This window comes from Melanerpes formicivorus, unplaced genomic scaffold (assembly GCF_026170545.1).
Source record: "Melanerpes formicivorus ecotype bairdi unplaced genomic scaffold, bMelFor1.0.p_v2 SCAF_68, whole genome shotgun sequence".
NCBI lineage: Eukaryota > Metazoa > Chordata > Aves > Piciformes > Picidae > Melanerpes > Melanerpes formicivorus.
Window position 1 is genome coordinate 315,317 of NW_027142420.1, and position 13,067 is coordinate 328,383.

The window sequence follows — 13,067 nt, forward strand, 5'->3', positions numbered from 1 at the left end:
CCTGTGAATCATTCTGTTAATTGGTCTGTAACATGAAAAGCAGAATGCTGCTGCTGCTGAGAGTGACTGAAGGGTGAAATGAGACTTAGGAACCTTCCAAGGCTATAAATAGTTTCTTGGGAAGGAGATGAACCTGAAGATGTGCTGGCCAAAGGAAAATACATTGACCAATTATTCAGAGGTCATCAGCCTCATTTTTCTCCCATCACTGGCACTTCCAGAATTATTCTCTCTGTGTGCCTCCTCCCACCCAATTTTTGTTCCTTGCCAGAAAGGTTTTCCATTCCCATTAATCTGGGAGGACAGACTGTCCCTGCAGAGAGACATTTGTGAGCTCTTGAATTTTGCAGGAGGGAACCAAGCTCCCATTTGCACTTCTACCCTTTGTACAAACCTGCCGGGCAGATTAGGACACCAAAACCTGTCAGACCTGTGGGCAGTCTCTTCCCCACTAGACCCAGCTTCCACAGGACTGTTTTTAAGCACCCTGGTTCTGGGGCACTTTTAACTACTGACGTCAAGTGAGTAATGACAGCAGTGGTAATTCAGCAGGTTGCTCTGCTGGTTCTTGCTGTTTTACAGTGCCCATAAGAAGGGCTGCAGAAATAGGTGCCAGTCATTTGAATTCTGGACTAATGCTTGAAAAAGCAGAGAGAAGGCCTAAAAGTCCAGGGCAGGTGAAATTAGTTGGTTGACCGTTTCTACTATTTAATGAAATATCAAATGGAAGGGATTCAGCATAGAGAGGATATCTATTATGCCAAAGCATAATTCACAATGATGGATGGGAAATACAACAACAATTATTTTCACACTTCTATCTATCACAGTATCACCAAGGTTGGAAGAGACCCCAAAGATCATCAAGTCCAACCTGTCAACACAGACCTCATGACTAGACCATGGCACCAAGTGCCACATCCAATCCCCTCTTGAACACCTCCAGGGACGGTGACTCCACCACCTCCCTGGGCAGCACATTCCAATGACGAATGACTCTCTCCGGGAAGAACTTTCTCCTCACCTTGAGCCTAAACTTCCCCTGGTGCAGCTTGAGACTGTGTCCTCTTGTTCTGGTGCTGGTTGCCTGGGAGAAGAGACCAACCCCTTCCTGGCTACAACCACCTTTCATGTAGTTGTAGAGAGCAATGAGGTCACCCCTGAGCCTCCTCTTCTCCAGGCTAAGCAACCCCAGCTCCCTCAGCCTCTCCTCACAGGGCTGTGCTCAAGGGGTGTGCTCAAGGCCTCTCACCAGTCTTGTTGCCCTTCTCTGGACACCTTCAAGTGTTTCGATGTCCTTCTTAAACTGAGGGGCCCAGAACTGGACACAGGACTCAAGGTGTGGCCTAACCAGTGCAGAGTACAGGGGCACTATGACCTACCTGCTCCTGCTGGCCACACTGTTCCTAATGCAGGCCAGGATGCTATTGGCCCTCTTGGCCACCTGGGCACACTGCTGGCTCATATTCAGGTGGCTGTCGAGCAGCACCCTCAGGTCCCTCTCTGTTTGGCAGCTCTCAGCCACTCCAACCCCAGCCTGTAGCTCTGCATGGGGTTGTTGTGGCCAAAGTGCAGCACCTGGCCCTTGGACTTGTTGAATGCCATCCCATTGGACTCTGCCCATCTGTCCAGTCGGTCGAGGTCCCTCTGCAGGGCCTTTCTACCCTCTGACTAACATCTGCTCCTAACTTGGAGTCATCTGCAAATTTACTGATGACTGTCTCATATTAAAGAGGATGGGGCCCAGCACTGATCCCTGGGGGACACCACTGGTGCCTGGCTGCCAGCTGGATGTGGCACCATTCACCACCACTCTCTGGGCTCAGCTCTCCAGCTAGTTCCTAACCCAGTGCAGAGTGTTGCGGTCCAAGTCACGAGCTGACAGCTTAGCCAGCAGTTTGCTGTGGGGGACAGTGTCAAAGGCCTTGCTGAAGTCCAGGTAGACCACATCCACAGCCTGCCCCACATCCACCAGGCAGTCACCTGATCATAGAAGGAGATCAGGTTGGAGAGGCAGGACCTGCCCCTCCTAAATCCATGCTGGCTGGACCTCAGCCCTTGGCCATCCTTCAGGTGCAGTTATTGCCGCCAGGATAATCTGCTCCATCACTTTCCCTGGCACTGAGGTCAGGCTGACTGGCCTGGAGTTTCCAGGTTCCTCCATCCGACCCTTCTTGTGGATGGGGACCACCTTGGCCAGTTTCCAGTCACCTGGGACCTCACCGGTGAGCCAGGACTGGATGAAAATGACGGAGAGTGGCTTGGCCAGCTCATCTGCCATCATGATTATCCAAATTAAATGTCTAATATACACTTAGAGGCAGTTCAACACCGTTATTAAATGTAACAATCCAACGGGTAATGCTTAAAATACTACAACAACTTTTGAAACACACATATTTTATCTGAGACTTTCTTGCTTAGCATTCAAAATGGAAAATCCTCATTAAAACCAATTAATCCTTTCTATTCCTTATTCAATTTCTGCATCGTTTCACATTTGAAACACAGAATTATAACCTGGGGCTTGAAAAAAGCTGAAGAAACAGTTTGGGTTAACCCGTGCTCCCCTGAGAAGAAGGTAGCAGGGGCCATTAAATTGCCAGAATAAAAAAAGTGGTTGAACATGACAGATTTTTTTCATAACACTCCGGTATCAGTACAGGAAGGTTATCAAATGCACTCTTGAGTTAGAGAGTAAAACCCAAACAGTGGTCATTCATGAATTGTTTATGCAGCCCAGCAGGTCATGAGTGGGTGCTGCCCTGACTTGGCCTTCAGCTCAGCTCACGTACAAAGTAAGGTACAGAAACATGCTTTTGAATTCACAAACAGGAGAGGAACAATACTGGAAACCAGGCTGCTGCCAGGCTTCCTTGGGACTGTACCGAGCATTACGTATCTTAAAGGCTCATACAAAATTCTCACACTTTGCTTTGCAGGTATCAGTGTGTGCAAGCAGCTTGTGGAAACAATTACTGGGCTGAAATCCCTTTTAAAAATCCGTCAGCAAGAAGGGATGAAACCTTGCTTTTCTGCTTATGAACTGTAATGCCACTAGAGACCTCATGTCCTCTAACACGGTGCTAGGGTAGAACATGACTGCATGCCCTCCTATCAGACATGTCAGCACAATGCTCTGAAGTATTTTGGAATATCCTTGTTAGTTCCTTATGTAACTGTACAACCTCACTTTCTGAAAGCATGTCTCACGGCACACAGTGAGAGGCTAGGTACAGCTGTGTCCTAGTTCATGCCAACTCCAAGAATATTGAGTTTTGGAGCACTGTAAAAATACAAAGCAGTATCTTACAAAAGAAAAATAGATTGAAAAGAACAAAGGAGAAAAGAAACTGTGCTCACCTGCTCACCAGCCTGGGACTCCCCTATGATGAATCGATCTCCTGGGCCATCAGCAGCTGTTAAGATGAACAATTGAAATGGTAAAATTGAACCCCCCCCCAAAAAATGATGGCATTAGAAATTAACAACAGAAAAACCAAAGAATGATCTCAGATTCAGTCTTTCAGTATAGGCACAATGAAGGCTATGGAAGTTTTGCAAATGTTTTACGTATTAGGGCCTCTAAAGTTGTGTATTTTATAACTGAAAAATTCTGGGCAATATAGATCAAGTGAAGGAGATTAGAAGAAATTACATCAATAACAAAGATGGTAACTCAGGGATCTGCTAGCCAAAGTGTCGTGGGACAAAGCCCTGGAGGGAAGAGGGACCCAGGACAGCTGGTCAGTATTCAAGGACCACCTCCTCTGTGTCCAGGAGCTCTGTGTACCAACAAAGAGAAAAGCAGGTAAGAATGCTAGGAGGCCTGCCTGGATGGGCAAGGAGCTACTGGACACACTATTACTTAAAAGGAAACTCTACAGGAAGTGGAGGGAAGGACAGGTAGAACAGGGGGAATACAAGGAAGCTGCCCGAGCAGCAAGAGTCCTGGTTAGGAAAGCCAAAGCAGAGTTTGAGTTGAATCTAGCCAGGGAGGTTAAAGGGAATACTAAGAACTTCTACAGGTATATGAATGGGAAGAAGAAGCCTAGGGAAGGTGTGGGCCCCCTCAGAAAGGAAAATGGTGACATGGTCACATGTGATGAGGAAAAGGCTGAGGTACTTAATAACTTCTTTACCTCAGTCTTCACTGCAAGGGCCTCTAGCCACACTCCTGATGTTATGGAAGTCAAAGCCAGGGACGGGGAGGAAGAACTGCCCATTGTAAGTGCAGATCAGGTTCGTGATCATCTGAAGAACCTGAAAGTGTTCAAGTCCATGGGACCCGACGGGTTACACCCACGGGTGCTGAGAGAACTGGCAGATGAGGTTGCTAAACCCCTCTCTATTATATTTCAAAAGTCCTGGCAGTCTGGTGAAGTCCCCACAGACTGGAAAAGGGGAAACATTGCCCCCATCTTCAAAAAGGGCAAGAAGGAGGAACCAGGGAACTACAGGCCAGTCAGTCTCACCTCTGTGCCTGGAAAGATCATGGAACAGATCCTCCTGGAGTCACTACTCGCTCAAAAGAATAGTGAAGAGGTGATTGGGAACAGTCAGCATGGCTTTGCCAAGGGCAAATCCTGCCTGACCAACCTGGTGGCCTTCTATGAGCAGGTGACAAAATTAATAGATGAGGGGCGAGCAACTGATGTCGTTTACCTGGACCTGAGCAAAGCCTTCGACACTGTCCCACACCACATCCTGGTCTCCAAACTGGTGACACATGGGTGTGATGGGTGACCACTAGATGGATAAGGAACTGGCTTGATGGCCGCACCCAAAGAGTGGCTGTCAATGGCTCCATGTCCCAGTGGAGGCCAGGGACAAGCAGAGTCCCTCAGGGATCAGTCCTGGGACCTGTCTTGTTCAACATCTTTGTGGGGGACATGGACAGTGGCACTGAGTGCACCCTCAGCAAGTTTGCTGATGACACGAAGCTTTGTGGTGCAGCAGACACGCTGGAGGGAAGGGAGGCCATCCAGAGGGACCTCGACAGGCTGGAGAGGTGGGCACAAGCCAACCTCATGAAGTTCAATAAGAGCAAGTGCAGGGTCCTGCATCTGGGTCGAGGCAATCCCAGGCACAAATCCAGGCTGGGCAGTGACTGGCTGGAAAGTAGCCCTGAGGAGAGAGACTTGGGGGTGCTGGTGGACAAAAAGCTCAACATGAGCTCTCAGTGTGCACTTGCAGCCCGCAAAGCCAATCAGATCCTGGGCTGCATCAGGAGAAGTGTGGCTAGCAGGTCGAGGGAGGTGATCCTCCCCCTCTACTCAGCCCTGGTGAGACCCCACCTGGAGTACTGTGTCCAGTTCTGGAGCCCCTATTACAAGAGGGATGTGGAGGTGCTGGAGTGTGTCCAGAGAAGGACCACAAGGATGATCAGAGGGCTGGAGCACCTCTCCTATGAGGACAGACTGAAGGAGTTGGGGCTGTTCAGTCTGCAGAAGAGAAGGCTCCCAGGTGACCTGATTGTCGCCTTCCAGTATCTGAAGGGGGCCTACAGGAAGGCTGGGGAAGGACTTCTCAGGATCTCAGGTAGTGATAGGACTAGGGGGAATGGAATGAAGCTGGAGGTGGGGAGATTCAGGCTGGATGTGAGGAGGAGGTTCTTCACCATGAGAGTGGTGAGACCCTGGAATGGGTTGTCCAGGGAGGTGGTCGAGGCCCCGTCCCTGGGGGTGTTTAAGAGCAGGCTGGATGAGGCTCTGTCCAGCCTGATCTAGTGTGGGGTGTCCCTGCCCATGGCAGGGGGGTTGGAACTAGATGATCCTTGTGGTCCCTTCCAACCCTGAATGAAACGATGAAACTATGAAACTATGAAACTATGAAACTCTTCCCGAGATTATTTCAGTAAGAATCTCCACCATGAGCAAATCTTTTTTCATGTGAAACTAACCCAGAGGAACTGTGTATTTTATTAAGTGCATATGCATCTTTTTTTCCAGACAACAATGGAATATTGGTATTTCCAGATTCTCTCTTTGGAGTAAAATGCAGTGGTTATAGACTTGTGCAGACGACCACAGAGGTTTGGCATTTTCTAAGTAGCACTAGGACAAGGTAAGCTGGACTGCTACATTAGAACTGGGGTGTCTGATCCATGTCTGTATTTTAAGGAGGCTGCACTGAACCAGCTTCCTTGTACCTTCCACTGAAGCCATTCTGAAAAATAAAAAGCCAGCAATCATTGATTTTACAAACTTAAAGTATCCAGGAATTCTAATTTGGCCAAATCTGTATTTTTACAGGGACAACAAAGGCATGATTACTAACAAAGTTTAAGCTTCTGCCTGCCTCAAAAGTCTTTCAACAAGCTGCATTAGTGGTATTCCAGGTTCTGCCATGGCATAAAGCACACATGGGGCTCCAGCAGCTCTGCCTGTGCAAGCACAGCAGGCCTGCTGATGAGACTGTTCAGGCAAACTGGGCTCATACATTCCCACTCAAACATTAATTTTAAATCCTCAACTATCAAAACTTTGCAGAGATGAAGTCTAATCTGTGACAATAGGTTGGACATGATGATCTTGAAGGTCTCTTCCAACCTGGTCTATTCTTTGTTATGCTATGCTATGCTATTCTAATCTTTATCTTAATACCTCTTGTTTTATTTCAGAAGTGCTGGACACACAGCTAGCTAACCTTATCCTATTGGGGAGAATTGCTTTCAGGAAAGATGCCCATTGAGGCAATGATATCTCACATCTGCAATTCACACACCAGCTCCAGCTCTGCCTGGTACTTAGTCACATCTGAAGACTAATGATTAATTTAACTTAAAAAGCCTATTAAACAGCCTAATCTATGAGCTTTAGAACAAACTCTACAGTAAGAAAGTGGAAAAGGACTCTTTAAATATTTATCTTTGAATAACATATAATATTACTCAACACAGTTCCTAGATCTTCACTGCCTACAGGATTTGTTTCTCATATCCTGAGATAACAGGTCTACAAAAGCAGCAAGAATAGAACAGAATGGACTATTTCAGTTGGAAGGGACCTGCAATGACCATGTAGTCCAGCTGCCTGACTACAAGATCATCATGAGACTGTGCAGGGAAAAAATTAGAAGGGCCAAACCCCAACTGGCAATTAATTTAGCTTCTACAAAGCTATTAGCAACAAAAGGAGGAGTACAGAGAATCCTGGAGGGAACACAGTGGACAAGGATGAGGAAAAGGCTGAGGTACTTCATACCTTCTTTGCAACACGCTGGTTGTTCACTAGATACCCAGCCCCCTGAGCTGGAAGATAGGGATGGGGAGCAGAATGAAGCCCCCAGAGACCAAGAGGAGATGGTCAGTGACCTGTTGCACTGTTACACATAGGTGAGTCTATGGGGCCAGATGGTGAGCACCCAAGGGCACTGGGGGAGCTGGTGGAAGTGCTCATCAAGCCACTTTCCACCATTTACCAGCAGTCCTGGCTAGCTGGGGAGCTCCCGGCTGACTGGAAATTGGCAAATGTGACACCCATCTGCAAGATGGGTTTGGAAGGAGGACCTGGGCAACTGCGGAACTGTCAGTCTGACCTCTGTGCCAGGGAAGGTCATGGAGCAGGTCATACTGAGTGCTCTTATGCAGCATGTGCAGAGTAACCAGATGATCAGGTCCAGCCAGGGAAGGTCCTGCTGAACAACCTGATCTCTTTCTACAGCAAGGTGACCCATTCAGTGGATGAGGGAAAAGCTGTGGGTGTTGTTTATCAAAACCTTGGACACTGTTTCCCATAGAATCCTCCTGGAGAAACTGGCTGCTCATGGCTTGAATGGGTGGATGATTCACTACTTTAACAACTGGCTGGCTTGCCAGGCCCAAAGAGTTGGTGGTGAGTGGAGCTCAATCCAGTTGGCAGACAGTTACTACTGGTGTCCCCCAGAGCTCAGTACTGGGTTCCTTGGCAATCTGCAGATGACAATAAATTGCCTAGGAGTGTTGATGCACTTGAAAGTATGAAGGCTCTGCACAGAGATCTGGACAGCCTGGCCAAGGCCAGCTGTAGGAGGTGTTAACAAAGCCAAGAGCCAGATTCTGCACTTGGCTCACAACAATCCAAAGCAACACTACAGGCAGAGTGGCTGAAACATTGCCAGGTGGAAAAGGACCTTGAGGCGTTGCTTGACAGCCAGCTGAACACAAGCCAGCAGTGTGCTCAGGTGGCTAAGAAGGTGAACAGCATCCTGTTCTGGATCAGGAATAGTCTGGCCAGCAGGTGTAGGGAAGTGATCGTGCCCCTGTACTCAGCACTGGTGAGGCCTCCCCTTGAATACTGGGGTCACTTTGAATCCCTCACTACAGGAAAGCCATTGAGGTGTTGGTGTGTGTCCAGAAAAGGGCAACAAAGCTGGTAAAGGATCGAGAAAACAAGTCTCAGAAGGAACAGCTGAGGGAACTGTGATTATTTAGTGTGGAGAAGAGAAGGCTGAAGGAAGACCTCATTGCCCTCTACAACTATCTGAAAGGAGCTTGAAGTGAGGTGGAGGTCAGTCTCTTCTCTTGAGTATCAGATGATAGGAAGAGAAGAAATGGCCTGAAATTGTGCCGGGGGAGGTTTAGGTTGGAGATTAGGAACAATTTTGTTCCTGCAAGACTGCTCAGGCACTGGAACAGGCTGCCCAGGGAGGTGGTGGAATCACTGTCCCTGGAGGTGTCCAAGAAATGTGCAGAGATGGCACTTTGGGAGGTGGTTCAATGGCCATGATGGTGTTAGATCAATGGTTGGCCTTGATCTTAGAGAGCTTTTCCAACCCTAAGAATTCTACAATTCTGTGACCGCTTCAGGGCTCACCAAAAGTTGAAGCATGTTGTTAAGGGCATTGTCCAAATGCCTCCTCAACACCAACAGGCTTGAGGCACCAGCCATCTCTCTAGGAAGAGAGTGTCCCAGTGTTTGATCAACCTTTCCTGGCACAGAATTGAATCATTCCCACATGTCCTATCAGTGGATACCTGGGAGAAGAGACCAGTACTTCCCTCTCCACTTCCCCTCCTCAGGAAGCTGTAGGGAGCAATAAGCTGCCTCTTCTCCAGGCTAGACAGACCCAAAGTCCTTAGGTGCTCCTCACAGGATATCAGTTTCAGGCTTTTCTCTGGCTTTATTACCCTGCTCTAGATGCATTCAAGGACCTTGCTGTTATTCTGTTTGAATCTAGGACCAAAACCAGGCTCTCATTTGTTGGTTCTGACAGAAGTTGCTGTCGACAGTACTGGTGATCATGCTGCTCATTCTGCCTGTTTACTGAGGCTGTACTTGGGCTTCCCCTCAGCTCCCAGCAAGCAGGTTGCAGGACAGCATTTGCTTGATCCCAAGGTCCTTGTCAGTCAGCATTCTGCTCAGAGATGCCCACTCAGCTTTCATCAGCACTACATTCCCTCTGTCTCTCGCACATCTGCATTCCCTTGCCACCCTCACTGCTCATTTTGGTCTGCCTGTCCCTCTCATGTGAATACAACAGACTGCTGCCATCAAACTTGCATAGCAGACCTGGAATTTTATTTTTAGGTCAGATCCATGGGGAAGCTCTTAGACTACACCAAACCCCTAGGTTTGCAGGCAGGCTATTTCACAGTTGCTTTCCATTGTTTCAGTTGCCAGTAATAAAAAAACTACTAAAAGAGAGTTGGCTACTGTGTCCCAATTTCAACATGTTGCTACAATGATTCAGCCCCCTACCACAATGACATCACTAACAGGATAATGTCTGATGGTGTATTTTTGTTCCTCCATGGACATCTGAGGCGAGTATCGTTAGTCTTACTTCACAAAAGGGAAGTAACTTGCTCCAAACCATGCAGCGCCTAGAGTCAAAGCAGAGGGTGGATTGGTTCTCCTGGGGAAGCACTCACTGCATGCTCCATAAAGCCACACCACTCATTTTCTTAACATAGGGCAACAGGGATATTTTCAAAGCAAAAATGAGATTTTCTTTTGAGGTGTGTCTGTAAGAGTACACTCTGATAGGTGTTTTTGACAATTCTGTAAAGCAGTCATAACATAGCTCACACACAGGACGCTGGATCTGTGGCCATTCCACAAAAAAACAGATACAGAAGAAATTGCTGATTGATTCAGTAACAAAAGAACAGAAGAATCTGCCATTTGGGAACAGATGTTCTGTTACTCTCCTGAATTTTTGTTTCCAAGAAACTAGCAACACAGGGGCATGCCTGTGGGCACTCGTGGATGGACATTTCTGGTCTGCTTAGGTACAAGATTTGAATTCAGTGTCGTGCTCTTTCTTTAAGGCAGCTGCACTCACCAAGTAACTGTGATGTCAGCAATGAGATGAACCAAATCTCAAATGAAACAGCCATTGCTGGATGCCAAATAGGTGAACTACCATGTTCTAAAGCGGCTTTACAGACACTGCACTGCATGTCTACAAAGCCAGAGCTTACCTCTGACAGCATAGCCGTCTTTAACTGATGCTGGAAACGGCGGTAGGTTATCTTTTGCATATACATCTTGAGCAAGGACTCGGCCCATTCCATCTAGAAAAACGAGAAAAGACCACACTCCATGTCATTACGGCTAGTGAAGGGGGGAAAAGTGAACAGCACCATGCTCTGATGGATGAAATGGATGTGTATGTGACACAGATAGATCTCAGGGTTTTGATTTCTGCCTCTACATAAAAGGAAAACAGCTGGGGTCTGAAAGTATTGAGGAAAGATTTGTTCAATAAGTCTTCCTAGATAGGGTGAAACTGGTGACAGCAGAACTGAATGCCATGTGTCCAAATCCAGAGGTAATAGCTCTGTACAGGATCAGGCAGTACAAAGCAGTATTTGTTCCTCTAGGATGGGTGTTTCTTCTAAGATCTCTTACAAAGACAACACTTTCCCAGGCTTCCAGGTTTTTGTTTTTGTTCAAGGTTGTTTTTGTGGTGGCTTTTTTAAAGCCTTTGAAATAACATTTCAAATTCGAATCCTGCGTGCTAAAGGTGAAAGGTGATGGCTTGTGCTCAGAGGACTCAACATAAACTGTCAGAAGTTCTGCACTAGATCAGCTTTGCCTAATTGCCGAGAGCATTTCTGCTTAATGGAGGGTGAGAGCATATAAGTGTCAGAATTATTTATGTAAATTTACATTGTTATATTTCAAAATACCTTAATAGCTGTTTCAAATATACCCTTTCCCTTCACTTAGCAGCTATGACTGATGAGTTGTAATTTGGCTCTGCCTGGCTGTAGGGACTGATATTAATTACTTCACCCTCAGCCAAGTGTGCACTACTTTTCTCCTTTTGTGGCACCAGCAAGAGTTGGGGGTTTTTCTGTATGAGGTAGAACAGAGTGGAAAATGTGTATCTTATTATGCTGGAACGTGTCCAGAGAAGGGCCACAAGGATGATAAGAGGGCTGGAGCACCTCTCCTATGAGGACAGACTGAAGGAGTTGGGGCTGTTCAGTCTGCAGAAGAGAAGGCTCCCAGGTGACCTAATTGTCGCCTTCCAGTATCTGAAAGGGGCCTACAGGAAGGCTGGGGAAGGACTTCTCAGGATCTCAGGTAGTGATAGGACTAGGGGGAATGGAATGAAGCTGGAGGTGGGGAGATTCAGGCTGGATGTGAGGAGGAGGTTCTTCACCATGAGTGTGATGAAGCCCTGGAATGGGTTGGCCAGGGAGGTGGTCGAGGCCCCGTCCCTGGGGGTGTTTAAGCCCAGGCTGGATGAGGCTCTGTCCAGCCTGATCTAGTGTGGGGTGTCCCTGCCCATGGCAGGGGGGTTGGAACTAGATGATCCTTGTGGTCCCTTCCAACCCTGAATGAAACTATGAAACTATTTCTTCATACAGCAGGAGAGTGAGAAAGAAGATACATGTGTGGTTAGACAGACTGGGAAGGGGCACAGGTCAGAACGATCAAGATGGGCATGATTCCAGTACATTTAAGCAGAAGCAGCCCATCCTATAATAGGAGTGTGTTGCAACACAGGAAGGCAATATCCAGATGAAAGTATGAAGGTGTAAGAGGATGTGTGAATATTTCTGCCAGGAGAACCTGTGTGGATTTTATAGATTATGATCTTTCAGACAGGCCAAAAAAAGAGTGAAGCACATAAAGTGTTTCTTGCTTTACAGATAGGGAAATCAACACTAGAAGCAGACCCTGTGATTTTAAAGGTCTTTCCTGAGCAAAACAAGTCAATGATTTGGTTCTGGATTTGCTGGGAAGGTAGAAGACCTAAGCCCTCACACTGCACACCAAGTGGATAGGTTTTGTTAGAAAGTGCACCTAGTTGATTGGAAAGTGTTCAGTTCCAGTGAAATGGCATTGTACTAGAGATGGTATTTTATTTGTACAAAGTGATCAAGTTAGTAATTAATTATAATAACTACAGCACCATATCTGTAACTATAGCTTATATCCATCTATAGCTTATATCCATGAGTATCAACTTCAGGGCTGAGGTGAATATTTATGTTGCATTTTTGAAAGGTATTGCCATGAAAATGCTGATAAAACCTGTTAAAACAAGTAGGAAAGCACCTTAGTGCCTTAGCTGATGGCTACTGATATGTCTCTGTACCACTGTCATACACAATACAAAGTTGTTAGAAAGCTCACCCAAACTTGTACACTTGCATAGAAAAAAAGAATGCAGATACTGACATCTGAACTACAGCACAGAAAAGGCAGCTATCAAAGGTCTAGATAAAACACCCTCTGTTCAGAGATGTGCAAAATCTCAGACAGAAGTGATGCTTCTAATTTTAGCAGGCATGTTATGTCTTCATTTTACTCCTTGTCTGCATACAAAATCACATCAATTACAGCAAAGTTGAACAGTATGTTCCTGGCAGTCTGCCATGCAATATTCGAAGGGAATACATGGCCAGGCAGTAGTGAGAATGCACTTCATTAGGGGGAGAAAAATTCAAGAATTATTTGCTGAAGCTTTAGGTGTTTAAAATGAAGCAAATCAGCAACTAAAGGACAATCTGAAGTACCTCCATTTGGCCTTATTTTGATTAATTGCAATTCCCAAAAGATGTTCTGAAATAGTTTAATGCCATCATAGTGCCCTATGTGATAGCTTTCTGATTCTAACACAAAATG

General features: G+C 46.6%; 1 protein-coding gene across 9 annotated transcripts in view; it reads right to left on the reverse strand.

The window, feature by feature from the left end:
• GPHN (gephyrin) overlaps positions 1-13,067 on the reverse strand; it is a 275,331-nt gene that overhangs the window by 39,065 nt on the left and 223,199 nt on the right. For all 9 annotated transcript variants that reach the window (XM_068162859.1, XM_068162862.1, XM_068162860.1 and 6 more), the window contains 2 exons: positions 10,406-10,498; positions 3,364-3,419 (listed from right to left, as the gene is read on the reverse strand). In XM_068162859.1, coding sequence (XP_068018960.1) covers positions 3,364-3,419; positions 10,406-10,498 — 149 coding nt within the window. The remainder of the gene's footprint in view (positions 1-3,363; positions 3,420-10,405; positions 10,499-13,067) is intronic.